General features: G+C 59.3%; 1 protein-coding gene across 5 annotated transcripts; it reads left to right on the forward strand.

Moving 5' to 3' along the window:
- Positions 1–26,738, forward strand: L3MBTL1 (L3MBTL histone methyl-lysine binding protein 1). Of its 5 annotated transcripts, none has more exons than XM_075438579.1 (23): positions 25–65; positions 7,863–8,060; positions 8,313–8,475; positions 10,174–10,397; positions 11,091–11,235; positions 11,375–11,513; positions 12,202–12,325; positions 12,912–12,993; positions 15,101–15,192; positions 15,825–15,929; positions 16,980–17,115; positions 17,628–17,728; positions 18,723–18,874; positions 19,609–19,685; positions 20,027–20,112; positions 20,688–20,798; positions 21,081–21,195; positions 21,450–21,549; positions 22,497–22,694; positions 23,010–23,056; positions 23,973–24,130; positions 25,477–25,539; positions 26,294–26,738. In XM_075438579.1, the coding sequence occupies exons 3-23, from the start codon at positions 8,340–8,342 to the stop codon at positions 26,426–26,428; spliced, it is 2,526 nt and encodes an 841-aa protein (XP_075294694.1). In that variant the 5' UTR covers positions 25–65; positions 7,863–8,060; positions 8,313–8,339; the 3' UTR covers positions 26,429–26,738. The 5 variants fall into 5 exon arrangements, with proteins under 5 accessions (XP_075294696.1, XP_075294694.1, XP_075294697.1 ...); XM_075438582.1 differs by having other exon boundaries at positions 17,637–17,728; XM_075438580.1 differs by lacking the exon at positions 25–65 and adding an exon at positions 431–880.
- The last annotated feature ends 235 nt before the right edge of the window (positions 26,739–26,973 follow it).

Consider the following 26,973-nt stretch of genomic DNA (forward strand, 5'->3'; position numbering starts at 1 on the left):
GCAGCCCCGCCGCGGCTCGGAGCAGCGGCCTGGCCGGGCCTCGGCCGCCGGGCCCCGCCGTGCAGGTAAGGAGCGCGGCCGCGCCGCTGCCCCGCCCGGGGCCCGCCTCCCCGCCCGGGCCTGCCGCCGCCGAGCGGCCCCCACGGGCGAGGCCCTGCCCGGGCCAGCGGGGCCGGGCCCGCTCCGCGCCGCCCCCTGCAGCCGGGCCGGGTTGCGGAGCCCCTCGGGCCCGGCGGCGCCGTGTCCTGGCCGGGGGGCGGCGGGGCCGGGAGCGGAGCGGGGGGCGGCGGGGCCCTGCGGGGAGCGGAGCAGCCGGGTGCGGCGGAGCGTGCGTTCTCCACGCGAGCCGCCTCGCCCCGCAGCGGGGATTTTTTAGAAAAAAAGCATTAAAAAGAAGGCCGGGTTGTCTCCCGTGGGCCGGTCCCGTCCTGGTGCGGCTGCCGGTCCCACTGGGCTGACTGCGCTGCCCAGGCGTGACCCGGCCGGGACGGGCGGTGGGACCGATCCTCGCTGGCTTCCCAAGGGCTGCTCTGGAGACGCGGAGGGCGGAAGGCCCTTCCAGCGCGGACGCTTGGCCGTGTGCTCGCTGGTGTTTCCCCAACGCCGCGCGAGCTCCAGCTGTCCTGGAGCCTGGAGACGACCCGGGCGCTGTCCCTGAGCGGGCCCTGCGGCGGCGAGGGCATCAGCCCAGCCCGCAGGGCATGGAACAGCCAGCCCAGGCCACGGAGAGGGGGCTCCGTGTGGTCTAGGACAGGTTCTGGATTCATTTCTTTACTAGTTGTGAGAGAAGATAAAAGCCTGGACGTGTTGGAGTATTTCGGGACGAGTTGGAGTATTTCGGGATCGTGTATCAATCCCGTTTGGATGTTTCCACCTGCTTGTAAGTGTAGCTTCTACTCGTGGCAGGACAGCCGGTGTTGCGCAGGGCTGGATGCCGCAGCGGGGCTGGCGCTGTCGGGGGCAGTGGCTTACGGCAGCAGAGTGGAAGGTGGCACGTGCCTGTCCCCTTCGTGCCTCTCCCGGTGGTGGCTGGGGGTCCGCGCCCCGCTGGAGCTGCCCGGGCTGCCTGCTGGCCTCAGCGCCGAGCTGGGGTGACAGAGCCCTGGCCCAGGCTGCCCAGGGAGGCTGTGGAGTCTCCTTCTCTGGAGAGATTCCAGCCCCGCCTGGACGCGGTGCTGTGCCCCCTGCTCTGGGTGACCCTGCTTGGGCAGGGGGTTGGGCTGGGTGACCCCCAGAGGGCCCTGCCAACCCCTGCCATGCTGGGACTCTGTGATTCTGGGGGGTGTCACCTCGAGCCCTTCGGGGTGGCCCGTGGGATCAGTCGTTCTCCCCGCCTGTGGGTCTGAGCAGATCCGCAGGCCCAGGAGCCAGCCCTGGTGGCAGGATGCTCCTGGGGACAGCAGGGGACACCCAGCCCTAGTGCCTCTGCTTCGTTAGCTCAGCCTGAACCTGAAGCTGAAGGCAGCTGGCTGCTCTCTTACCCTTCTCCCTCCGACCTCTGTCTTCACAGAACCTGTTTGCTGTTCTGAAACGTGGAACACATTTCTGTGCCTCTTACTGCACGGAGGGACATTTCGTCCTGTTCTGAGATGTTGATAAATACCCCGGTGCGTTCCAAACCTCACCCCGCGCTGCAGCAGAACCTGGGAGGGATTTGTGGCCCCTGGTTTATTCCAGAGGAGGCATTGCCTCCGGATTTGGAGCAGTAGCAGATTTGGAAGGGAAGGGGGGTGTGCGTGTTTGCCTTTCTCTGCCAGGCCACTGCCTGTGCAAAGGGTGTTACCGAGTGGAGCGAGTGCTTTCTGTGGTGCTGTTGGTCTGTTAAATGCTGCCCTGGGCAATGCCCGAAGATGGGGAAAGATCCGAGGGAGCAGCTCCAAGCCCACCGTGTCTTTGCAGTGCTCTGGTGTGCCACGTGCAGTTTTAGCATGATCCCAGCTGGTGCTTTTTCTTGAAGGCTCAATTTTGCCACTGGAGGTAATTAATAATCCATACCTCAGCTGTTGTTAAGGATGGGCAAGTTCTCTGTTATGGCTGAGGAAATTCCCGAAAAAATAATTCACAGCATCACAGGCTGGCTGAGGTTGGAGGCACCTCCGGAGGTCACCTTGCCCAAGCCCCTGCTCCATCAGGGCCACCCAGAGCCGGCTGCCCAGGACCGCGTCCAGGCGGCTTTTGAGTATCTCCACAGTCGGAGGCACCTCCCTGGGCAACCTGTGCCAGTGCTCGGTCACCCTGACAGTGCAGAAGCGTTTCCTGATGTTCAGAGGGACCTTCCCGTGCACTGGTTTGTGCTCATGGCCTCTGGTCCCACCCCTGGGCACCCCTGGGTAGAGCCGGGCTCCGTCCTCTCCGCACCCTCCCTCCAGGTCTCCACCTGCGCTGGTGAGATCCCCCGAGCCTGCTCTGCCCCAGGCCGCCCAGCCCCAGCTCCCCCAGCCTCTCCTCGCGGCAGAGACGCTCCAGTCCCTCCACGGCCCTTCGCTGGACGCTCTCCAGTGCGTCCCCGTCTCCGTCGCACTGGGGAGCCCAGCGCTGGACCCAGCACTGCAGGGGTGGGCTCGCCAGCGCTGAGCGAGGGGAAGGGTCCCCTCCCGGGACCTGCAGTGACGCTGCTCCTGCCGCAGCCCGGGACGCTGCTGGCCATCGCCGCTGGCTCCTGGTCAGCCTGGTGTCCCCCAGTACCCCCGGGGCCTGTTCCACGGAGCTGCTTTCCAGCTGGGTGGTCCCCAACACATACCAGTGCAGATTTCAGGAATGTTTAAAAATCTGTGAAGCCACAAAGCTGATAAACATGGAAATATTGTTTGAAATGCAGTTATTTCAAGTCAATTTTGTGATGAAAAGAAACACTCTTTTTGACCAGACTGCTTTATAAAGTGCTGACGGGGCTGTGCAGAGGCTCTGTGCTGGGGAGCTGCTTTTCTCCGCTCTCCTCCGTGGCCAGTTGCACACAGCGTATCCCTGCTCTTTCCAAACAGTGGAGCGTTCCCGGGCCTTGCTGTGGTTTTGGAAGAGGGTGGGCGTGTGGCAGAGCTGGAGGCTCGTGTGTATAGCAGCCGTAGAAATGCTGGCTTTCCAAGCCCCTGTGTTGCTGGTCCGGAGCTCTGGTGTGCCAGCAGCCGATGTTTCGTGTTTGCTGAGCTAGAAGCTTTGGGAGCAGCAGAGCCGGTGAAGCCTGGGTGCCTGACGGCGTGTGTTCCCTCCGCATGTGAGCACCTGTGCACGGAGCAGCTCCCTGGAGCTCGGGAAGCTCAGCCCGCGCTCTGTGCTGACCCTGCGAGGCGCGGGGCGATGCTGAGACCCCGTTCTCTCTCTGCAGATGCTTGGTTTCCCAAACCTGAAGGTTTTACTCCGATAGGGACCACTGTTACGGAGATGTCTAATCTTGCAGCTCTGCGGAGAGGGACCTGGGTGTCCTGGTGGACGACAGGGTGACCATGAGCCAGCAGTGTGCCCTGGCTGCCAAGAAGGCCAATGGAATCCTGGGGTGCATCAAGAGGAGTGTGGGCAGCAGGGCGAGGGAGGTTCTGCTTCCCCTCTACACTGCCCTGGTGAGGCCCCATCTGGAGTCCTGTGTCCAGTTCTGGGCTCCCCAGTTCAAGAAAGATGAAGAGCTACTGGAGAGAGCCCAGCGGAGGGCTGCGAGGATGGTGAGGGGACTGGAACATCTCCCCTACGAGGAGAGGCTGAGGGAGCTGGGCTTGTTCAGCCTGAAGAAGAGAAGGCTGCGAGGGGACCTAATAAATGCTTATAAATATCTGAAGGGTGGGTGTCAGGAGGATGGGGCCAAGCTCTTTTCAGTGGTGCCCAGCGACAGGACAAGGGGCAACGGGCACAAACTGGAGCAGAGGAAGCTCCAGCTGAACATGAGGAAGAACTTCTTCCCTCTGAGGGTGACGGAGCCCTGGCCCAGGCTGCCCAGGGAGGCTGTGGAGTCTCCTTCTCTGGAGATGTTCAAGACCCGCCTGGACAAGGTCCTGTGCAGCCTGCTGTGGGTGACCCTGCTTCGGCAGGAGGGTTGGACTGGGTGACCCACAGAGGTCCCTTCCAACCCCTACTATTCTGTGATTCTGTGATTCTGTGCTGTCAAAACTAGTTGAAATAGGCTGGCGGGGTCTGACTGCAGGCAGATGGCCGTATGCACGCACGTGCTCCTACGTGGAGAAGGTGAGCGCCAGAACCGCTTTGCTGGAGCAAAGTGGGCCAAGAAAGAGAGCGCTGATGGATGGAAGTTGTCTTGGAAAATTCCTCCTTGCAGGCAGCGTGTGGTGGTGGTCTCTGGCGGGGCCTCAGGTCAGCGTCTGTGCGTGGCCAGGGTTTCCTCGGGTGGCTTTTCTCATTTCTGGCTTCTCCAGAGTGGGAGCCCGAGGTCCTTGGCTGTCCCTCAGCAGAAGGCAGGAGAGCGGAGTGGCTGTGCAGAGTTTTGGGTCCCGGTGGACCTAGAGGAAATACTGAAGGGCTGGCTTGTTGGGCAGCGGGGCTGACCTACACCCTCTGTAAGACATGGGGAGTTACGCTCCATACCAGGAGAAACGGAGAACTGAGGGCCTCGCTGGTGAGTCCAAAATAGCTTCCACCTCTACAGTTGCTTGCTGTTTGGAGATCTGGGCGGTGGGATTTCTGAAAGCTGCGAAGTGTTGGCCTAATTCTGGTCCTGTCAGGGCAGGCAGAGTTTCATGGGACACCACTGGGGCACATGTAGGCCAAAAGCTTTCTAGGATCCCAACTAAATAAAAAATTAGAAAATAAATAAACCTTTTGTTCAGAGTCTAGAGCAGTCACCAGAAAGGGAACGTGTTAGTTTGTTTTGCTAATTGTTGTGCTAATTTGCGAGAATTATGGTTTCCATCCTTCGGGGTTTTCAAGACCAGGCTGGTCTGATCCCGTAGCCGACCCTGCTGCGCGTAGGATGTTGGGCTGGAGACCTCCCGAGGTTCCTTCCAGCCTGAATTATCCTGCGATCCTTAACGGGCCCTACCAGGGCTTGCAGGGGACCCCTTGAAGTGAGCTCTGGGGTGGTGGTACCTGCCCCGGCTCTGGCTCCGTGTGCTGAAGCAACCAGACTCGTCTCAGCTGCGGGCATCCTCTCCCTGCCATCTGCCAGAGGCCCTGCTGCGAGGGAGCAGGGCTGTCCAAAGGGACGTGTGCCAGCGCCTGTCTCCTGCTGTGACAGCGATGCTAGGGCAGGTCAGCGCTGTGGCTGCGCTCCTTTGCAGGGATCCTTGTTCTCTTCTCCCTTTTTCCTCATCCGCTGCTCCTGACCTGAGATATTTCGCAGCAGGTTGGGCTTCCAGGGTTTTTTCTGCCAGGATTTTGCGAACTCTGCGAGCTGCAAACAACGTCTGCAGTCCTGATTCTCACTGCTCTGGGTTGGGGATGGAGCTCTGCAGCCCGTGTGTCGCGTCGTGCCCGCACGGGTCCCACCAGCAAGGCTCCGGAGCGACGCGGGGCCGCGGCGCAGAGCAGTGCTCTGGGGCTTGGGACTGTGCGTGCGGGGCTGATCTCAGAAATCCAGAGTTAAGGCTGAACGACGTGTGCTGTGGCTGATGTGAGCGGCGTCGGTGGTGAATTGCTGTCGGACACCATGGAAGCCCTTCACAAGAGGTGGCAGAGCCCTGCGGGCCGCTGGGTTTCAGCTGTGGCAGCGGCGTGCTGACGAGTTCACACCAGCAATGTTGCTGGTTTGGGGCCTGTCTCCCCTCCATGGGTCTTAAAAGGGGAGAAGTGTGGCTGGAGATGGCTGTAAGACCAAGATGTTGTGGTGTCCCAGCCCTCCGCGTCTTCGCTCCCCCGCGGGGTGGAGCAGGATGCGTGCGGGGGGAGCTGTGTGCGGGGTTTGTGCTCCAAGGGCAGGAGTCGGGGCAAGGTGTTGGGGAAAGGCTCCCGCCGAAGCGAAAGAGGTTGCTGTGGCCGGAGGTGCCGGGGGAAGGCGGGCACCGCTGCCACGGGGCAGGTGCCAGGAACAGGAGTGGCAGCCTGTGGTGGGGCAGGGCTGCGGGCTGGGTGGGCTCCGCTGCCGCCCTCGAGCTCCTTGGGGGGCTGCGGACCCTCGGAGCTGGGCTGCCCAGCCGTGGGGCGGAGGGGGGACACGTCCTTTGCTGCAGCAAGGCCTTGCTCGGGAGCTTGCTGCAGGAGGGATTGGCTGCAGGTTAAGTCCAAAATCGGAGTTATTTAGTTCTTCCAGTTTCAGGAAGAAATCCAGATGCCTTCTGTTCACCCTGAACTCGGAAGGCACGGGGGGACCTGTCTCAACAGCGCTGGCAGGCAGCCCCGCGAGGACACGGAGAGTGTTTGACACCTGATAATCACTGCTGGTTATTTCCTGCACGGTGGTTTGCTGTTGTGTTCACATCGTGGACCGCTGTACGGAGAGGAGTCTGAGCATCACCCAGCTTGGGCACTGCATCTAGTTATTGCTCTAACTTTCTAGGCATTTCCAGCCCTAAGTTTTGTTTAGATAAAAAAAAAAAAAAAAAGCCAACAGCTCACACAAAACAAGGAGTGGTCCTTGAAACATTTGACCCAAGTGATGAATCAAGGCTAAAGATCAGATTTAAGTGCCTAAGAAAATAGATGGGTTCCCAGGCGGTGTTAGGGTGAGCCAAGACAGGTGTGCTGCCGGTTTGGCTTTGGCTTTCAGCTGGAGTCTGGTCTCCAGCTGAGTTACTCGATTCCTTCAGTTCTGACGCTGAACAGTGTTTTTCTGACGTTGCGCCTGGAGAGCCTTAAAGGTCCGTACTGTCTGTCAGTTGAACATCAGGTGTTTCTGTCCACAAACCTGACAGCACTGTGAGAGAGAGGAAGAAGATCTTCCCCTAACGGGAGCACACCATCCCGCTCTTCACCCTCTGGGTGTAACCTGCTGGAGACCACAGAATCACAGAATCACAGAATAGTAGGGGTTGGAAGGGACCTCTGTGGGTCACCCAGCCCAACCCCCTGCCGAAGCAGGGTCACCTACAGCAGGCTGCACAGGACCTTGTCCAGGCGGGTCTTGAATATCTCCAGAGAAGGAGACTCCACAACCTCCCTGGGCAGCCTGGGCCAGTGCTCCATCACCCTCAGAGGGAAGAAGTTCTTCCTCGTGTTCAGACGGAACTTCCTGTGCCTCAGTTTGTGCCCATTGCCCCTTGTCCTGTCGCTGGGCACCACTGAAAAGAGCTTGGCCCCATCCTCCTGACCCCCACCCTGCAGATATTTGTAGGCATTTCTAAGGTCCCCTCGCAGCCTTCTCTTCTTCAGGCTGAACAAGCCCAGCTCCCTCAACCTCTCCTCGTAGGGGAGATGCTCCAGTCCCCTCACCATCCTTGTAGCCCTCCGCTGGACTCTCTCCAGTAGCTCCTCATCTTTCTTGAACTGGGGAGCCCAGAACTGGACACAGGACTCCAGATGAGGCCTCATCAGGGCAGTGTAGAGGGGAAGGAGAACCTCCCTCGCCCTGCTGGCCACACTCTTCTTGATGCACCCCAGGATCCCATTGGCCCTCTTGGCAGCCAGGGCACACTGCTGGCTCATGGTTAACCTGTCGTCCACCAGGACACCCAGGTCCCTCTCCGCAGAGCTGCTCTCCAGCAGGTCCACCCCAAGCCTGTACTGGTGTACTGTGACCAGTGCAGCACGGATGGGCTGAGGATGGTCTGGCATGGAGACCATGGCTGCGGGTCCCGGGGGGGCTGCTCAGGGCCAGTGAGGCCCAGGGGTGCCCTCAGGACCCCGTCCCCTTGCCTGCTCCTTGAAATTCAGGGCTAAACAGGTTGAACATTGCCAGTCCTATGAGAAACTCGGCTGCGTGCAGTGGGCTGCGTGTCCCCTCCCCGCCTCCGGTTAACTCCTGTCACTTGTGAAATTCTCTCTCGCAGCCAGTTAGAAGATCGAGGGTGACTGCCCAGTGAGAGAACTGGAGGGGGAACTTCAGGAACCTCTGTCTTCTCCGGGGCAGCATTTGCCAACCCTCATTCGCAGCCTGCGTCAGAGCAGTGTAGGCCCCAGTGGGAGCCAGGAGCAGCCATAGCTTGTGGTGGACCTGCTGTGCTCATACCGGCTTATGGTGGTGCCAGGTAAGAGAAAGCCCTCAGTGTCCGCAGGCTCTGAGCTGGGGTCTCACAACAGGAGCTTTACTAGATCGTGTTGGTACCAGCTGTGACCTTCGTGCTGTTCTCCCTTGGGTTCAGTGGGCCTTCAGTGAGCCTTAAAGAGGTTTCTGCTGGGAGATGGTAGAAAGGGAGGGACCGTCCTCCACAGTCTCTTGCTTACTCGTTTGCCATGTTTGTACTTGTACCCAACTCGATTACTTCCTTGCTGTCTTCCAGTGTCTCGCTCTGTGCCCGAGCAAGGTGATGGACAGCAGAGCAGAGATGGAGGTTGTGAGAAGCGCGAAGGGGAATGCCACTGGGGAGGTCGGCGTCCACGTGGTCACCACCGAGAGCACTGTGCAGAGCACCCACCTGCCAACGACTGCCTTCATCATACCAGGTATGCAGGACTGTCCTCTCTAACTGGTACCTCTGCAGCCTTCTCCCCCTGCATTGATACCTCATACTCCTTGTCTATCTGTGCTCCTCCCAAACCCTGGGAGGCAAAGCTGTGCTGCAGTTGCTGTCTTAGAGGTTCTCTGTGGCTATCCCACATTACTTGGATGATTTGTGGCTCATCATTTTTTCTTAAAAAAAAGCCCTGATGTCTGGGGCCCTGTGCCAGCGCAGGACAGTGTGCTGGGTGCTGGCTCTGCAGGGCGTGTGGGCTCCTGGGTTGCCGCGTTGTCGTAGAATCACAGAGTATCTCGGGTTGGAAGGGACCCACAAGGACCACCGAGTCAAAATCCCTGCTCCTCGCAGGACTACCTGACACTAAACCCTATCATCGAGAACGTCGTCCAGATGCTCCTTCAGCTCTGACCGGCTGGGTGCCGTCACCGCTTCCCTGGGGAGCCTGTTCCAGGGACCGGCCACCCTCTCCGTGAAGAACCTTTTCCTCCTGTCCAATCTGAACTGCCCCTGACGCAGCTTCGTTCCCTCTCCTCGTGTCCTGTCACTGGTCACCAGAGAGCGGAGATCAGCACCTCCCCCCAGTGCCCCCCTTGAGGAAGGTGCAGACGGCGATGGGGTCCCTTGAGGGAGTCCACAGCTCCTCCTAATTTAGTATCGTCGGCAAACTCACTTAGTATGCATTCGACTCCTGCATCCAGATCATTTGTAAAAACATTACAGAGCACTGGCCCTAAAATTGAGCCCTGGGGAACCCCACTGGTGACTGGCCGCCAGCCCGATGTGACAGTTTACTGTGAGTCTTTGAGCCTGACCCGTCACCCAGTTGTTCACCCATCGTACTGTGGACTTGGCTAACTGTGCGCTGGGCGTTTTGTCCGGAAGGATATTGTGAGAGACAGGATGAAAAGCTTGCTAAAATCCAAGAAACCCACGTCTACTGGCTTCCCTTGGTCAACTCCATGGGTGACCTTTTCGTAAAAGGAAATGAAGTTAGTTAAGCAGGGCTTTCCCCTCGTGAACCTATGTTGGCTGTGGCCAATGACCGCCTTGTCTCTTAAGTGTTTGTCAGTAACTCCCAGAATAACCTGCTCCGTAACCTTACCAGGCACTGAGGTGGGACCGCAGACCTCTAATTGCCAGGCTCATCCTTCTCATCCTGCTTGAAAACTGGGACAACAACTTTCAGCCCAGCTGACCAGTGTCTTTCAGGAGGTGTGTGAGCAAAGCATGGATGTGTGTTAGGTGAGATCAGGCTTGTCCTTTAGAAGCAAATCTCCCAATTTTTCCTGCTCCTGGTGCTTCAGTTCCCACTGCAGAAAGGCCCTGGGCTGCACAGTGTGTTCCTCTGAAATGAAGCTAAACTGGAAGATGGAGTCCAGGAGCTCGCCAGCACATTGTGTCGCATCCGGGAGTCCTGGTCATGGGAGCAGTCTGAGGGGAGGCTGAAGTAGGAGCCATTGGATGTGGAAAGCGTTGGTGCCACCCCGCAGCACGAGCCACTGCTGGCTGTAGATCTTGTTGGGCCACGCTGCCTGCTTGTAGGTGCTTTAGCCCACAGCACCAAGCCCTCGGCTGGGAGACTGCGTCCTCTCTGTCATTTTCTGCTGCCTTGGAGCTTTGTTTACAAAAGTTAAGTGTTCTGTGTATGCCTCTTGTTGTTTGTTTCCTTTCTTCCCTTCTCAAGCAAATGCCACTACCATCAACCTTCCCACGAGCACCTTAGAAATTCAGCGATTCCCCCGGGAACCACAGAGAAGCACAGGGGCTGAGAGGCCAGAGAGGGGAGCGGGGAGCGAGCCCATCACAGCTACTGTCATTCCCCAGATCAGCGGGGTGCAGACCTGCAGCACAGTCCGTGTGCTGGAGTGGAAAGATGGGGTGGCTACTTTGCCTGGGAGTAACCTGCGGGTAAGTGTAGCCCTGGGCCACCGTCTTTGCCCCTCCGCCCCTTCCCACAGCTGCTTGCCCTTGTAGGTGGCCGTGCCCTAGCCTGTGCCAGGCAGGGACCACCACGATGTGATGTGGCCCCTGGCAGCACCCACAGCCCAGCTGGAGGACCCCTCAGCTGTTCCAGCTCTGCGAGGCTCCTCTCGTGCCCCATCCCTGTGCCCCTGACAGCTTGTGAGCTTGGCAGAGAGAGCACACGCGTGGAGCTTGGGGGGCTGCAGCGGGTCTGCCCTGCGCCGGCGGGCAGAGGGACGTTACCTGCTGCGCGGGGCACCTTTCCAAGCTGTGTTGTGGAGCTGGCTCTCACCAAACCCCTGCACTCACCCTGGGAACAGTGGCCTTGCGCTCATCAGACAGCGGGTGCCTTTAGGAGTACCCCTCGGTACACGAAGTAGCTTGGACAAAATGCATGAATTTCTCGGCTGCTACTCAGCCTCAGGGCACCGCGTCCTGCAGCCGTCACCTGGCCCCTCGTGCTGCCGGCTGGTGCCGGTCTCACCCGAGCGCAGGTTGGATGCACTCTTGTTGGATGCACTCATGACCAAACCACGACCCTCTCATTCTCAGAGCTCACGCACACCCACTAGCTGTCAGGTTTAAATTTCTGTCCTCTTTGTTAACTGTTTTTCCTTGGTTTTTGGTTTGATGACGCAGTTTCGAATAAACGAGTACGGGACGCTGAAGGTGGTGAGTGCTGATAAGATGCCTCCGGTGGAAGCTGTAAAGGAGGGTCACACAGAGAAAGATGGGGACTCGGAGGTGGCACCCACCAGCAGGGACAATCCTACCGTGGCTCAGGGTAAGGGCACCATGGTGGCACTTCTGGGGTGGGTACCATCGTCCAGCGTAGGCCTTGAGTGAGGCAAACGTCTCCTGCTTCGTGCTCTCCTTCCTTGGCTGCACCTGGTGCCTCACTGCTCTGCTTTTCTCTGACTCAGATGTGCCGGAGCAGACCAAGCTGCCAACAGCAGAAAGCATGTGCCACTGTGACACCTGTGGCCGGAGACACGTGTCAGACGGAGCCCGGGAAGGCAGGGGCTTCTGCAGCGAGCACTGTCACCAGCAGTTCAAAGAAAGGTGAAGGCAGGGGAATGTGCTCCATGCAGAGCCATACCTGTCCGTCTGTCTGCTGTCCCTCCCCTGGTCCACATGCTCCAGCAAGGGATGCCAGCGCGTCTGTCTCCGGCAGGTGCTGGGGACCCCGCTTGTTTTGCTCTTCCCTGCACGCAGAGTGCCCTGGCTGCAGTGGGGGGGATGACTTGTCCCAGCCGACAGCAGGAAGCACAGGAGCTGGATTTTCTCCTGCCCGCTTTGTGGCCTGATGAACGTGTATCTGCTGGAGCAGGGCTGCAGCAGGAGCCTGCTGCAGTGGGTGCTCCCAGGCGGAGCAGCAGTGGGAGGCGTGGGTCACAAGGGCATTTCCAGCTCCTCTGCTTACTAATGTGTGACTCCTAGAACTCGTTTTCCAGCATCTCTGTGTGACTCTGGTGCAGCTTAGAGCCCTGCTACGAAACTATATCGCTGTCGATCCATCCCTGGGTTCAGGTTTCTGACACCTAAGCGTGCGAGGCTGATTCTGGTCTGTACCCTGGTTCTAACCTCTTGCCAACTTGTGCGCTAAGAGGAGCGCATGCATTAGTCAGGAGGCATGGGAGCGTGTGTGAGTAAGACATGGGGTGACAGTGAGTCTCCAGCAGCCGCTCCCTGACCGCCACCCCAGCCATTGCCACGTGCCGCAATGCTTTACTCTCCCTCTTCCCTGCAGGTCCGTCATTGTGGAAAACTCTGCCAGCAGCACCAATGCCACTGAAATCCTCAAGCCGGTGAAGAAACGAAAGAGGAAGGACTACCAGAGCCCGTCGGAGGAAGACTATGAATCTGAGCAGATGGTAGGAGGAGGGCAAGGAGGGCATGTGTGCGCTCAGGCATGCTTTTCAGTGCTGTGTCAGCTCTGTGTCAAAGGGGTAACCTCTTGGCTGTTAATGCCAAAAAGACTCGAACGTGTGGAGCATCAGGGCTCCCCGGCACTTGGCTGGCTATTTCGCATGCCGAACGCCTCGAGTCGGGCAGTGCTGGCCACGTGCTGGTGGGGCTGTAGGTACGGAGCGCTCTCCGCTGCTCTCTTGAGTCTGGGCCACCAAAGTAAGTGTTGAAGTAAGAGAGCGTGTGTCTGCAGGATGTGTACCCTGCGGAAGGGAGAGTGGCTGTGACAGGTGAGGAAGCCCTGCTTGCCAGCCCTGACTGTAGCAGATCCACTCCAGGTGCGATTGCTACCACTCAGCACCAAAATCCCCCTTGGGCTCCCATCAGCAGGTCCTCTTGGCCACCCATTTCTGGGCCAAGCATCAGCTAAATCACGGACGTTGCGGAGGCACGGTATGGCCCTTGGCACCGGTGTGAGAGTACAACACCGCGTAAACCTCCGTGCAGACCTCCAGCGTGGCGGGTTTCTGTTTTGTCTGCTCTCGTGTCTAGGAGGAAAAGCAGGAAGAAAGAAAAGCAGAAGACTCCGTCCTCAGCAATCCGGAGGCTGACGCGTGGAACGGGAGCCAGCACGGTATGGAGGGGCCGGGCGGGCGGTGGGGTGAGCGCTCCCACCGTGGCTGTGGGGTTCCGCTGCGGTAGCGTTTTGGTGCTCCAGCAGAGTCAAACACCCAGTGCAACGCGCTGGTGCGTGTTCCTGAAGGCTTGTAAGCTCCTCTGCTTGCTTCATCCTGCTCTCTCTGTCTCTTTCCATTTCTCTCCTTTCCTCTCTTTCTCTCCATGGGATGGGTGCACCCTTACAGATACGGCCGTGTCTTCTTCTGGCGTTGGGCCGTACTGTACAGTGCTTTCTGGGCCCTCCCCTTGGGAGCTGAATTTATTACTTGCTCGTGGATACCGTGTTTGCTCCCAGAGGCACTGTCCTGAGCAACAGCGTGACTCTGCAGCACGCCTGGCTCTGCCCCTCCTTTGGACGGTCTTACAGGAAACTTCCCTCGTGTGATCAGGAGCTCACAAGTTTGGGAGCTCTCCTGTAGGTCTGGTGCCGCTGAAGCCGGGTGATTTGGGGTTGTCTCATCTCGTGAGGGTCTATTCCTGGACCGTATCAGAGGAGATCTCAAACACAGAGCTGTCGACACAGAGGGGCAGGAGACAAGCTGAGGGATGCAGTGTTTGCTTGTTTCGTTTTCTCTCTGCAGTGTAATGGGGGTGAGGGGGAAGGAAAACTTGGGAAAATACTGAAAATAAATGTTTATGGGAAGCCTTTTGTCTTTGAATAGTGAAAGGTTACGCTCAAAGTAATTTTAAAATGAAACCCTTCCAGCTTCATACTCCTCTCCATAGCCAAATGTAGGGACAGTAGCAGGGGCCAGATGTCGTTAACCCCTGATGTTACCCTGAGTTAACCACTATCAAAAAGGGATCTCGTACTCGCTTGCCAGGTCCTTTTCTCTGCAGTCTGGGCCCTGAGCATGCAACCTTCCCTGCTGCATACAAGTAAGCAGTGCTGAGCCTTGTTATTTCAGCATTTTGTTTCCTCTTATTTTAGAAGTACATTGGCAAACAAAATGTGCACCGGGATGCTTCAGTGCAGCGGAGTCAGTGTGTGCTCTGGCTCCAGGTGTATTTATCATTCTCCAGAAGTGCAGAGCTTGTACTTAGGGATTCCCCAGACATGCCTGCTGCTTATTTCTATGTCCTAGAGAATAGTAAAGGTGTTTGTCACTCTGAAGTACTAGTGAAGCATCTAGGTTAGTAACCTGGGTCACCGAAGCTCAGCTTTCCTTTCTTCCATAAGTTCTGGTTTTTCCATCTCCGCTTCCCCTGAGCCCCAAGGAGGAAGGAGTTGGTCTGTTTCTCCCCTGCATTTCTGGCCTGCCCTACCCGAGGCTGTCTGCCATGGCTGACCTGAGGCTGAGTTACTCAGTGCTGGGGTAGTCGCAGCTTCTGGGCGCTACGAAGAGGGAGAGAAAGTGACTGGAGAGCAAGAGACTCGCGTTGTGTCTCCTGTGCCTCGGGCACAGCCTTTGTGGCCTTCCCAAAGGGGCCGAAGGCATGAAGGATCACCTCCCTGCCTAGGAAGAGACGATGCTGTCTTCTTTTCATGAATTACCCCGTGAGGGTAAATGCATCGTGAGGGCAGCAGGGTGGCCCTGGTGTGCCGAGGGGGCTCGGGTGGCGGCGGGCAGCAAGCCCGCTGCTGGTTTGACTGGCCGAGAGCCCCTTGCAGCTGGGAGTGATTCCCAGACCTCTGGATGGGTCCTGCTGGCCGTCCCAAATCCGTCAGTGCCGTGGCCGTGTTGGATGTACTGGCTGGAGGAGGACTGGTTGCAGAGGTGTCCTGACGCGTTGCGCAGGATGGCTTGTCCCTCGGGCTCCTTAGGTGCCTTAGGAGAGCATCATACAGCGACCGAGGACATCTGGGTCGTGGGGAGCTGTGTGAGAGGGGGCCTCGTGGCTCTGTCCCTCCTCGGACAGCCAGCCGGGATTGCTGGAGCCGGGGCTCTGGTAGGACGGTGCTGAGCTTTGCAGGGACACAGGGCTGTGGGCGAGAGCAGAATGCGGCCCCGGCCGGAGCCACGCGCTCGCCTGCCCTCCGTGCTGCCCCGAGGCAGGCAGGGCCGGAGGCCGGAGCGGACCCTCAGCAGCGGCTCTTGTGTGTGCGTTTGTGCTGCGCTCAGGTGCCAGTGAGGAGAAGAAAGAAGGCTGGTCTTGGGCGTCCTACTTGGAGGAGCAGAAAGCTGTCGCTGCCCCTTTAGATCTCTTCCAGGATGTGAGTTGGGATTTTCCTGTCTTTTTCCCCCTCTTTCTTCTTCTCTTTTCTTTCCCTTTTTTTTCCCACCCCTCCTCCTTCTCCTCTCTCCCTCGCTTCCCTGTTTTGTGGGGCTCTGAGCGATGCGCAAGCTGCCATCTTCACCTGGAGGCGAACAGTCAGCCTCCAGTTTTGATTTGCCCCGAGTCCCACTCCCCAGCAGGGTGCTGCCCCCCATCCCAAGCACCCCGCATTTGCCTGGGACACCCCTGTGGCTCTGGCAGGGTGGTGGAGCCTTTCCAGCCCTTCCTCGAAGCCTCTGCTGAGGCCACGTTGCTGCGCTGCACCCCTGCTCCCAGGCGCCTGATTGCCAGGGTGCAAGAGGAGCCAGGCCCGTGCCCTGCTCTCCCCGTCTGCGGCCGTTAGCCCAGGGACACCCTGTCCTGCCAGTAGCAAGAGACGCAAACCCACCAGGAGGTGGAAGAATGTGTTTTTCTACGGGAAAAGAATTAAAATTTGGGTGATAACATAACCTGTGGCCCACAATCTCCTGGTCCCGGCAGCTCCCGTTGCCTGATGGTTGCTCCTTGGGATGGTTCTAGACCCAACTACCTGTATCATTTTTTATATTGTAGTTTAATTTTTGTTTCCAGTACCAAGTAGCTTCCCAGCACAAGAATGGCTTTAAAGTGGGGATGAAGCTGGAGGGGATCGATCCACAGCACCCATCTATGTACTTTATCCTGACCGTGGCTGAGGTAGGCACCTCCGGTTCCTGGTTTATAGCATAGAATCATAGAATGGTTTGGGTTGGAAGGGACCTTAAAGATCATCTGGTTCCAACCCCCTGCCATGAGCAGGGACATCTTCCACCAGCCCAGGTTGCTCAGAGCTCCATCCAGCCTGGCCTTGAACCCTGCTGGGGAGGGGGCAGCCACAGCTTCTCTGGGCTTCTCTGGGTTCCTCCGCACACGTATGCGGTGGGAGGGGACGGGAGTGCTGCCGGCCGGCCCGTGGAGGAGACGAGCCTTGGGCCCTCGCCTGCATGCTGCTGCATGGGGCAAGCTGGTGCTCCAGCACATCGGCCGAGCAATCGGGGAGTTTCCTCCCAGTTCACAGGGCAGGAGGCAGCGCCGCGGAGCAGCTGCCGTGCCCCAGCCTAGCTGGTCTCTCCATCACCCTGACACAGCCGGGCCGTGGCAGGGGAGAGACTGTGGTGATGGCAACAGCTTCCTATCTTCGAGCTGATGCCCCTCAGACAGGTCTGAGCCCTTGGGGTGGAGGTTGTGGGGGCATCCCATTGCTCTCTCTTGTGTCCGCGGAGGTCTGTGGGGCTCTCCACCTCGGGCACGTGGCCACCGAACCAGCCTTGCCTCGCAGTGCTCCCCAGGCAGCCAGGGAGATCAGCCACGTAACAGTGGCTGCAGTTCTCACCGCTGGAGAGGTTTCACCAAGGCAGCATGGCATTCAGCCACAGTCCCCGTGCCAGCATCCCCCCCGGGGCAGAAAAGGGCATCCTGCCACTTGCTGGGTGCAGCAAGGTGCCCCTCCGTGGCAGCTCACGGACCGGCCTGAACCTCCCTTCTCAGGGCTGGCTTGCGGTGGCCTTGCACTTAGCTTGCTCCGTGCTGGGTGCCTTTTGGGACTGCCCTGTCCCTCCCGATTGTGCGCTGGGCTAGGACTGACTCCTGGCTTCCCCGAGTGATATGCTGAGATTGCGTGCGGGAGGGCAGGCGGCTGCGGTGCTCAGCCAGGGGCAGCAGGAGGTTTCCATGGCCATTTCCTTTTCCTGCCCTCCCTGCTGGTAGGTGTGCGGTTACCGGATGCGCCTCCACTTCGATGGCTACTCGGAGTGCCATGATTTCTGGCTGAACGCTGACTCCCCTGACATCCACCCCGCTGGCTGGTTTGAGGAGACGGGGCACAAACTCCAGCCCCCGAAAGGTAAGGAGTTAGCGAGTCTCGGTTGGTGGGACCTGTTGAAGGAAGGGGACAAGTAGCGGGCCCCCAGACGTAGAGCTGGAGGTGGGGTGGCTCCGTGGAGCCCAGGAGGGGATGCTGCTGTGCTGAGGGACTTCCACAGGACAACCCTTCAGGCACCCATCATGCTAAAGATCCCTGCTCGCTCCCGCTTTAGGGCAAAGCCCTGTCACCCCGGGTGTCCCAGTGCCAGGCTGGAGCCAGCAGCTGTCCCCGGGGCAGGTGGGACTGATGCTCTCCGGGGAGGAGCTGAGCTCTGGATTCCCACTCCACTGCTGACGTTTCCCAGCACTCCTTCAAAATCAGCCACTGGGCTTAAGCCGGGGGCTGTGGGTTTCCCAGCGTTGCTGTAGACCTTGTCCACCCACAGCAGGACGTGCCTGGCAGGGTGAGGGCTGGTCGGGGATGGCCGGGCTTGGCCTCACAACCTTCTGGCTGCTCTGTGTGAACTTGCTGCTCTCGTTTCCCTTCCTGAGGGGTTGTAGGTTACAAGGAAGAAGAATTCAGCTGGACAAACTACCTGAGGATAACAAAGGCTCAGGCAGCTCCTAAGCACCTCTTCATGGTCCGCAACACTGTGAGTAGCAGCTTCTCCTTCCTGCCAGAGCCTGCAGGTCCTTCCCCTCCAGTTGAGCAGAATGCCTCCGCCAGTGCTGGGCTTTGCTCTGTCCACTGCACACCTCCCAAGCCCCCAGGGCAGAGGGCCGGGAGAGCGTACTGAGATGTGGCATGCTTTGCTGCTGAGGATCTGTGGCTTGGACACTGGTTTGGTGTGCCCAAAATTGGCCATGGTCTGATTCACTGTTTCACCCACGTCGGTCACGTGGATGAGACAAATCTGTGCAAAAGTACTGGTGTGGAGAACTAACCACTGCTCTCAACAATTACTTTGTGAAATGCCCTCGGTTAATGTTTCATAAGTATACTTCTTTTGTCTCTGGTTTTTTGTCTTCATTGTCTCTGCCTTTATTTTTCATATGGCAGCTTGGGTAAGGAAAGTGGGAATACAGCGGAGCGCAAAATGCTGGTGGTTTCTTTGTCAGCTGCAGAGGAAACTCAACCTGCTGACAAATGAGCCTCTCCAAGTTAGTTATTATGTCTAAACCCTCCTGTTCATTGCTGCAACAACCCTGCTAGTGCGTGTGACGCAGCCTTTTGCACAAATTTTGGAACCAAGAAATAAAGGCAAGGTGGGATGAAGGGCCCCATCCCAGCTCCTCCTGCCTAGCCTACAGCATGGCTCACTGCTGACACTGGAGGAGCGTGGCTGCCAGCAAGCAGTGACAAAATCTGAGTCCGTGTCAGCTGAAGGCTGGTTTTCTCTTGGAGGTTACTGAAGATTTCTTTTCCTCTTTCGTTGGGTGGCCCAGCTGAGCTACCCTCTGCCTCTCTTCTGGCACGCACAGCAGGGCACTGCCCTTCTGGGATCCCGAGCGGTCCTGGGCCTGCCCGGAGGCCAGGGAGGGTCTGGTTTGGGGAGGGTTTGGGCAGGTGCCTCCTTGCAGCAGGATGTGCTGAGGAGGCTGCTGGGACCGCGGCTCTGAAAGAAGCCTGCCCCTCTCTCCACCCAGCACGAGGCTTCCCCGGGCTTCGAGGTGGGCATGAAGCTCGAAGCTGTGGACCGCATGAACCCTTCCCTGATCTGCGTTGCCACAGTGACTGATGTGGTGGACAATCGCTTTTTGGTGCACTTTGACAACTGGGATGATACTTACGACTACTGGTAAGTGCACAGAGGTTCCCGGGGTGCCAGTGCTGGGGAGATACCCTGCCACTGCTTCAGCAAGAGCGACGGGGTGCTTGGGGACGCGTGGGACAATCCCAGCACACTGCTGCAGAGGCTGGTTAAGGCCAATGAAAATGGCCAGTTGGCACAGTCAGGGTCCTGAGAGCATCTCTGTTTGCTTTCTGGCTGGAGCCCTCTGACCTTCGCTTGCTTCTCGCCGCGAGGAGCTGTGAGGCTGCAGCGGTTTCTGTCCCCAGCGGCTCTCACGCGCTGATGCTGGGCAGCTACCTGCTCTGTCCCAAGCAGACCTGCAATGCAGCAGCCCCCGAGTGCGCCGTGACCTGGTGGCAGCCATCACCAGGACACGAGCCCCCCGATCGCTCGGGTCTCACTACTCCAGGCTCTGAAAGGCATGGCCCACCTCCCCACTCGCAGCAAAGGGTTGCTGTTCCCTGGGCAGCTCTGCAGCAGGGCTTGCACCCCGTGCATGTTCCTATCCTACCCCTCTGAGCTGAGTCCCGCTGCTCTAGCCCTTGCCTTGCCAGGGCCCGTGGTGCCCTGGGTTGCCCAGGGATGAGGGTGCTGTAGACCTCAGCTTCTGCAGGGGCTTTTGCTGGGGGTGCTGGCGTGGGGGGTGCTGTTGAGTGGCCTGGGCCCCTGCAGCTCGCGCTGTCTGGCGGTGATGAGCCGGGTGTCTCAGCCCTGTGTAAGAGTTCAGGTGTGTTTTCTAGGTGTGACCCCAGCAGTCCGTACATCCACCCAGTCGGATGGTGTCAGGAGCACGGCAAACCCCTCACCCCTCCTCAAGGTGAGTCGGTGGCCCGGGAGCGCAGCCTTCGCTGCGGGCAGGCTTCCTCGGCATGCTCCCGCCGACGCTCCTGCACACGTGTTCGGGTGCAGCACGGTGGCTGTGTCGGGCCGAGTGGAGACACGAGGAGGACCCAAGCTGCCTGTGCAGGCCCAGGTGCTTCTGCTTTCTTGTGCCCTGGACTTCATGGTCCATGAGGAAACAGTAGCACTTCTTGATGTCTCTCAGGTTCCTGTGTGCCTGGCACAGACTTGGTTGGTCCTTCAAGGCAGCAGGACATTCAGGGATACTTGCCGTCTTGCTGCAGGCGCGTCTCACCTTCTGCATCTTCCCCCTTCTAGATTATCCTGACCCTGACAACTTCACCTGGGAAAAGTACTTAAAGGAAACCGGAGCATCTGCTGTCCCAGCTTGGGCCTTTAAAGTGGTGAGTGCCACATCATCCGCTCCACAGTGCCTGGGCAGGAATTCAGGTTTTCTCCATTGTCAGGTCTTTGCTTTTATGAAAAGCCAAGTGATGTCCAGTATGCTCATGCCACAGGCCTGGGGTTTGGACCTACACCGAAGGTTCAGAAGTCAGAGCTATCCTGGGCAAATAGTTCGAAACTGGGAAAGGTGGGAAGTACGACCATCCTCTCGGCTAGACAGGAGCTGGGTGATGGGAAGTCGTTTAGGCTTGCCTGATAGTTGTCGTCTCCAACTGCAGAAACAGCAGCTGTGTCCAGCCAAGTGTGGCTGCAGTATAGACCCCCAAAATGTGCCTCTTGGAGACCTCCTTCCCTTGAGCGCAGCTTTACCATCTCGTTAAAACACAGCTCAGACCTGGGAGGCCTGTCCCGACTCTCTCCTGGTGCCACTCGGTGCTGGGAGGGCTCTTACCCAGACAGGCCGGGGCTGGGAGCTGGGCTGGAGGAGTGCATGCTGCTGGGAAAGCTGCCGAGGGGCGCGGGAGCCCGAAGCATGGCCCCGCTCCCCACTCACCTGGGTTCTTCCTGGCCCCAGCGCCCACCCCATGGCTTCCTGGTCAACATGAAGCTGGAGGCAGTGGACAGGAGGACTCCTTCCTTCGTCCGAGTGGCCAGTGTGGAGGATGTGGAAGATCACAGGATAAAGGTGGGTGCTGGAGTCTTGATGCTGAGCCTGTGTCCAGTCACTGTGCTGGCTTGCTCCTGCCCTTCCCAACTCACTGCCAGCTGCAGTGGCAAAGTGTGTGGAGGTCTGTGGAAGCACGCGTGTGGAGGGTGGCAGGTCCCAGTGCCTGGCTCCAGGAGTGGAGGAGAGCCTTGTGCTGCAGTTCAGCTCTGCCCTGCTGCTTGCTGCCGGCTTGGAAGCTCCAGAGCTTCTCGGTAGGGTGCCCTGAGGTTTGAAGGGTGACCTCTCTACTCGTCTCCCCAGATCCATTTTGATGGCTGGAGCCACGTCTATGATTTCTGGATTGATGCGGATCACCCAGACATCCACCCCATCGGCTGGTGCTCAAAGACTGGACACCCGCTGCAGCCTCCTCTCAGTAAGTCCTGCGCCTGGGTCGGTTCCTCGTGCCAGAGCCCAAGCCTGCCAGGTCCCCACTGTCAGCACCTCCTGCGAGGCACAGAAATGGGAGAGCAGGTGCTGGCCGAGGATGGGCAGGGAGGAAGGGCTTTTCCGTGGAGCTGTCAGTTGGAAGAATCCTCCCTGTTTGGTGCAGGCAGGGAGACCAGAGCCCTGGCTCTGCCTGGAGCTGCAGCTGTGACAGCCTCTCTCCTGTTTCTCCTCCTGGTCTAGGGCCAAAGGAACCAGCCACCTCTGCCCACGGGGGCTGCCAGACCCTGGGCTGCAAGAGCATCCCTCACACCAAGAGCTCCAAGTACAGCTTTCACCACAGGTGAGCTCCCCGGCGCGGCTCAGAGGGGCCCAGCTTCCCCGCCAGCCCGTGCTGGCCCTTCCCCGGCTCCTCCGCACCCGGCACCCTCACCAGCAACCGGCCCTTCCCTGCACCCACCCCACCTGGCTCTGCCCCCTGCTTAGGGGCAGCCCCAGCTCTGCCCAGGGCAGGCCCCGGGGCAGACCGTGGCTCGTGTAACTCCTGCCAGCTCCTACGCTGTGCCTGTCCTGCAGCACCCCGAGCCCCGGGGGTGCCCTGCGTGCCCTGTGGGGACATAGAGGCACTGTCCCCTGTGCAGCCCGTAAGATGCTGTTCACTGATACCAGCTTCGAGGACAATGTTCCTCCCGCCCCTTATGGATGCCTTTCACTGGGAGGTTGTGAGCCGGGAGGTCCCACGAAGGAACAGTCCATCTCCTCCAGCTCAGGCAGTCGCTCGTGTGACCTTTTCCAGGGGAAACCAGGCGCGGCGGCGTGCCGACGCCAGCACGACAGCCTGGCGTCAAGAGGAGCGAGTGTGGTGGAGCAGTCATGAGGATGGGGAAGGCAGATCTGGCTCCCAGGGGTTTCTCTACCGGCCGCACTCATGACACTTGCTTCCTCCTCGCTCTGAGGCTAGTCTGGGTGCCCGTGGGGGCAAGGGAGGGAAGATGGAGACTGTGAACCCCAACGACCTGCTTGGTCAGCACTGTGGTGACTCGCACAGGGTCGCTGTGGCAGCAGTGGGGAAGGCGGGACGGGCGTTTGTACCTGGAGGGACTGGGTGTGCGCTGTCTGCGCACCCAGTGCCCTCGTCCTGGGAGTTTGTTCAGCACGTCTTTACTCTGCTTTCCACGGCCAGGGCTACGGCTTCCCGTGCTCGGGGGCGGCGGGTTGGCCCTGCTGCCTCCCCCCCAGCCCGTGCTGCTCGGAGCTGGGTCCAACGCTTGCCTCCCCTCTGTTCTCTAGGAAGTGCCCCACGCCGGGTTGCGACGGGTCAGGACATGTGACGGGGAGGTTCACGGCCCATTACTGCCTCTCAGGGTGCCCGCTGGCAGAGAAGAACCAGGGCAGGCTTAAGGCGGACTTGTCCGACACCGAGGCCTCGACTCGCAAGAGGAACCTGATGGGCTTCCCTCAGCGGAAGAAATCTCGGCACCACGGGAGGTAGGGGCAAGCCTCATGCGGCAGTGTGGGGCCCTGTGCCACGACTGCCATCTCTGGGGACGATGGCCAAGCCGGAGAGGCTCCTTGACCACGGGGAGCACGGTTGCTGGCAGCTGGTGTTTGTCCTTCCAGCTCTTTTGGGCACCTCTCTTGGTTTTTATTCCAACATTTTGTGTCTTTAGCTCTTGACCCTTTGGGTCAGGGTCCGAGAGGTAATCCTTGCTCCCACTGCCGAGGCATTGCGCTGTGTGGTGTGGAGGAGGGCCCTCGGGCCAGTCCCAGCCCAGTTGGAAATCAGTCTTCCTGTCTCTTTAGAGGGCGACCTCCAAAGTACCGGAAGATCCAGCAGGAAGACTTCCAGGGTAAGTGCCATCCTCTGCCACGGTGTCAGCACGGGGGCAAGGCTCGAGGAGCTGGGGGGTGGCTGCAGGAGGTGGGTCTGCCCTGGCTCGCTCGGTCAGACCTCACGCGGGCCAGCACCGGTGGGGAGCCTGTGGTCGACTGCGAAGGTTGACCATCTGGCAAGGAACGTCCCTCCTTCTTACCAGAGCTCTGCTGGGTCCCTCGTCGTGTCGCCTGGCTGATGTCTGTGAACCTTGGAGGGCTTTAGGGCAGGGAATTCGGATCCGCTCTCCGTGGCAGCACGTTTTCCCTGGCGCTTTGTCCCCTTCACACGGGGATGCTGTGGCAAAACGTCCGTGTGCTTGTGACGTGCCGGATTATTGCTGCAGCGCAGACACTGCTGCTGAAGAGTTTTGCTTAGCATTTGGTGCTGATGACTGACATTTATTCCAGCCGGTATCCGTTTCACCATGGGCTGTCCTGCTGCTGCCCCGGTGCTGGGGGTGAATGAAGAGGAGCTCTTCTTGGGAGCCATCCTTGACTCCTTGGAGCAGAGCGCAAGGGAAAAGCTTTGTTAAAAACATGAAAAGAACTGAGTGATATGGGATGGTATTCTCGTGTGAAACTTGACATTGAAGTTTAGTTGAGTATGGAAAATGAATGCTTGATGGTGGTGAGAACAAGGCAAAGCCAAGCCTGTCTCTAAACTTCTTGTCCTGCCATCCCCAATCCCACCAAACTCAACGCTTGGACACACTGATATCCTGTTAATTCAAGGGATGGCCACTAGCTCTTGATACCTGGACCCATGAGACCGTCTGCTGCCAGCCCTGGACCCTCCCCTGGATGAGGCCCTCCCTGAGCCTTGTAGGATAGGATGGGGTGAGATGTTCGCGTCCTGCTGCCTTGTGTCACATCTTCCATTTTTATTGCCAGCTATTTCTTCAGACAACGTGCACCAGTCGCTCTTCATGTCTGCCCTGTCTGCCCACCCCGACCGCTCCCTGTCGCTCTGCTGGGAGCAGCACTGCAAACTCCTGCCCGGGGTGGCTGGCATCACAGCAACCACGGTGGCCAAGTGGACCATCGATGAGGTAAGATGGTTTTGAAGACTCCGTGCTGGCTCCTAACCCACCGGCGTGGCTGGGAGCACCTGGCTGTGCAGCACCACGGTACACACACCGGGCAGGAAGGTGCTTCAGCGGCCGCTTCCCTGGGCTAGCGAGAGGGCGGTCTGCTGGACACGCGGCCGGACATCAGCCCTGAGGGCAGCTTCTGGGAAGCACGTGCAGAACTGCCAGGTTCTCACGTGGCTTGAATGTGACCCCAGCCTGGGGCAGGCAGGTGAAGGCAAACAGCAGTCTCTTCATCGAGCGTGTTGCAGTTTTCCACAGAAATCGGTTTCTTCTTTGCTCTCATGAGACCCCACCTGGAGTCCTATGTCCAGCTCTGGGGCCCCCAATAGAAGAAGGACATGGATGTGTTGGAGTGGGTCCAGAGAAGGGCCACGAAGATGATCAGAGGGCTGGAGCACCTCTGCTACGAGGACAGGCTGAGGGAGTTGGGGCTGTTCAGGCTGGAGAAGAGCAGGCTCCGGGGTGACCTTAGAGCAGCTGCCAGTGCCTGAAGGGGCCTCCAGGAAGGATGGAGAGGGGCTTTTCACAAGGGGGTGTAGTGACAGGACAAGGGGGAATGGCTGTAAACTAAAAGAGGGTGGATTTAGATTAGATATTAGGAAGAAATTCTTACCCATGAGGGTGGTGAAACACTGGCCCAGGTTGCCCAGAGAAGCTGTGGCTGCCTCCTCCCTGGCAGGGTTCAAGGCCAGGTTGGATGGAGCTCTGAGCACCCTGGTCTGGTGGAAGATGTCCCTGCTCATGGCAGGGGGGTTGAACCAGATGACCTTTAAGGTCCCTTCCAACCCAAACCATTCTCTGATTCTAAGTTTAAAAAATACTCTCCAGATCATAAGTCACTCCCCTGTTTTATTGAAAAAGAAATCTTGACCTCAGATTCTTCATCGTCACCTTCACTGGTATTGTTGGGCATCTGCAATGGCCTGTCTTGAGGCCTGGGTAGCTGGAGCTCTGGCACCAGCCCCAGCAGCCATCCCGGCCCGATGTCCCCGTTACCCTCTGCGTGCCCCTCTCCTGCCCCAGCCCCTCGGTGGGAATCGTCTCTGCGCTGGGGATGGCTTGTTGGAGATGAAGCTGCCGTAGCTCTTGCTCCTGTGCGGCTGAAGGAGGCCAGCACCCGTGCCCTGGTCCAGGGGTGATCTCTAGGCTCGGGAGGGTGCTGCAGCTGCAGCCTTTGCCCTCACAGCCGCCTGTTGCCTTACAGGGCGCAAAATGCCTCTGTGGAAGCCAGGATGCGGGCTCACGGGGGGTCTCCAGCCAGAAACACTGCTTCTGCCTTGACATTTTTCTCTGTTTATTCCAAGGTTTTTAGCTTTGTTCAGACTCTGACGGGTTGTGAGGACCAAGCCAAGCTCTTCAAGGATGAGGTGAGAAGGGCTGGAGGGCGAGTGAGGGGGCCAAGGACGGCCGTTTGCCAGCGGAGCAGTGGCCTTCCCGCACCGATTGCAGCTGAATGCTGAGAGCGCGTCCAGCTCCTGGCAGCGATCGCGCCCCGCGGCCCTGGGCGCAGCAGCCTGGGCAGATGCGGGGGCAGGAGGGGAGATTCCGACCCGCAAGGAGCTGTGCTGCCCTGGGCCCTGGCACGGGCGAGGGAGGGCCCCTCCGCGCAGGCTGGGATGGGGGAGAGGGAGGAGGACGGGGCCGCAGCCTTAGCAGCACCGTCACCTCCTGAGGGAAGCTGCTTACTGCTCACCCGTTCGTCCTTCCCCGCCTGCCATCGTTCCCCAGCACAGCAGTTTGGTGGCATTGCTGTCCCTCGGCCGGGTTCGTCGTTTTTGGACCCCTCTGTGGACAGAGGCGCAGAGCGGCTGCTTCCTGTGTGCTGTGCGCGTCGTGCTCCGGCGCAGGAGCCCGGGCTGGCCGCGGTGTGAGCTCCCGGGGTGGCTTTCCCCCACTCTGCCCTGCTCCTGGGCACTCGAGCTCCCAGCTCTGGCTTCTCTGGGGCGGCGTGGGAGTGCTGGGGTGGCCCCTGCCCTGCTCCCTGCCATCACCTATGGCGCCTGGCCGAGGGCGAGTGCCACTGCGCGCGTCCCCGGGCCGTGCCCGTGCTGGCCGTCCCTAGGAAGTGGTGGCATGGGTTTTCGGTGAGTGCCTTTGTCCCCGCTCTCCTCTCCTCTCCAGATGATCGACGGTGAGGCGTTCCTCTTGCTGACGCAGGCTGACATCGTCAAAATTATGAGCGTCAAGCTCGGCCCGGCACTTAAGATCTACAATGCCATCCTCATGTTCAAGAACGCTGATGACACCTTGAAGTGACTTTTCCTGGCCCAGTCGGGACCCTCCCTCAGCACCGGTGCTGCCAAACTGTCTGGTCAGGACAGAGATTCCCCCCGACCGACCGCAGCTTGTCATGTCCCGCTCATGTCCTCTCGGATGCTGCATCTCCACTCCCCCACCCGTCCATCTCCCATCCTCTGCCCTCCATGCCACACTGCCCTTCTCCTCCAGCGCTGGCCCCGAGCCTCGGGGGCGGCTGCCGGGGCGGAGGGCAGACGTGGGACCAGCCTGTCTCGGCGTGACGGCTGGCCCCGTGTCCTGCCGTGACTGCGCCGAGCCGGGGGGTGCGCTGAGGGGTGGGGGAGCAGGGCGGGGGGTGCAGCAGCTGGGGGCTGACACCGCTAACCGTCACCCGGGCGAGGGAAGGGACTGACTGCCCGCATGTTGCAAGGCTGGTCTTGGCTTTGCTTGGCAGCTGAGAGAGATTCCCCCCCCCCAATATGTTCCTCTGGTGGGGGGCTCGTGCTAACATCGTTTCCAAGGGACGCTCTCAAGGAGCTTCTGCTCACTTTGCCTTTTTCTCG

This window comes from Opisthocomus hoazin, chromosome 18, assembly GCF_030867145.1.
Source record: "Opisthocomus hoazin isolate bOpiHoa1 chromosome 18, bOpiHoa1.hap1, whole genome shotgun sequence".
Taxonomy (NCBI): Eukaryota; Metazoa; Chordata; class Aves; order Opisthocomiformes; family Opisthocomidae; genus Opisthocomus; species Opisthocomus hoazin.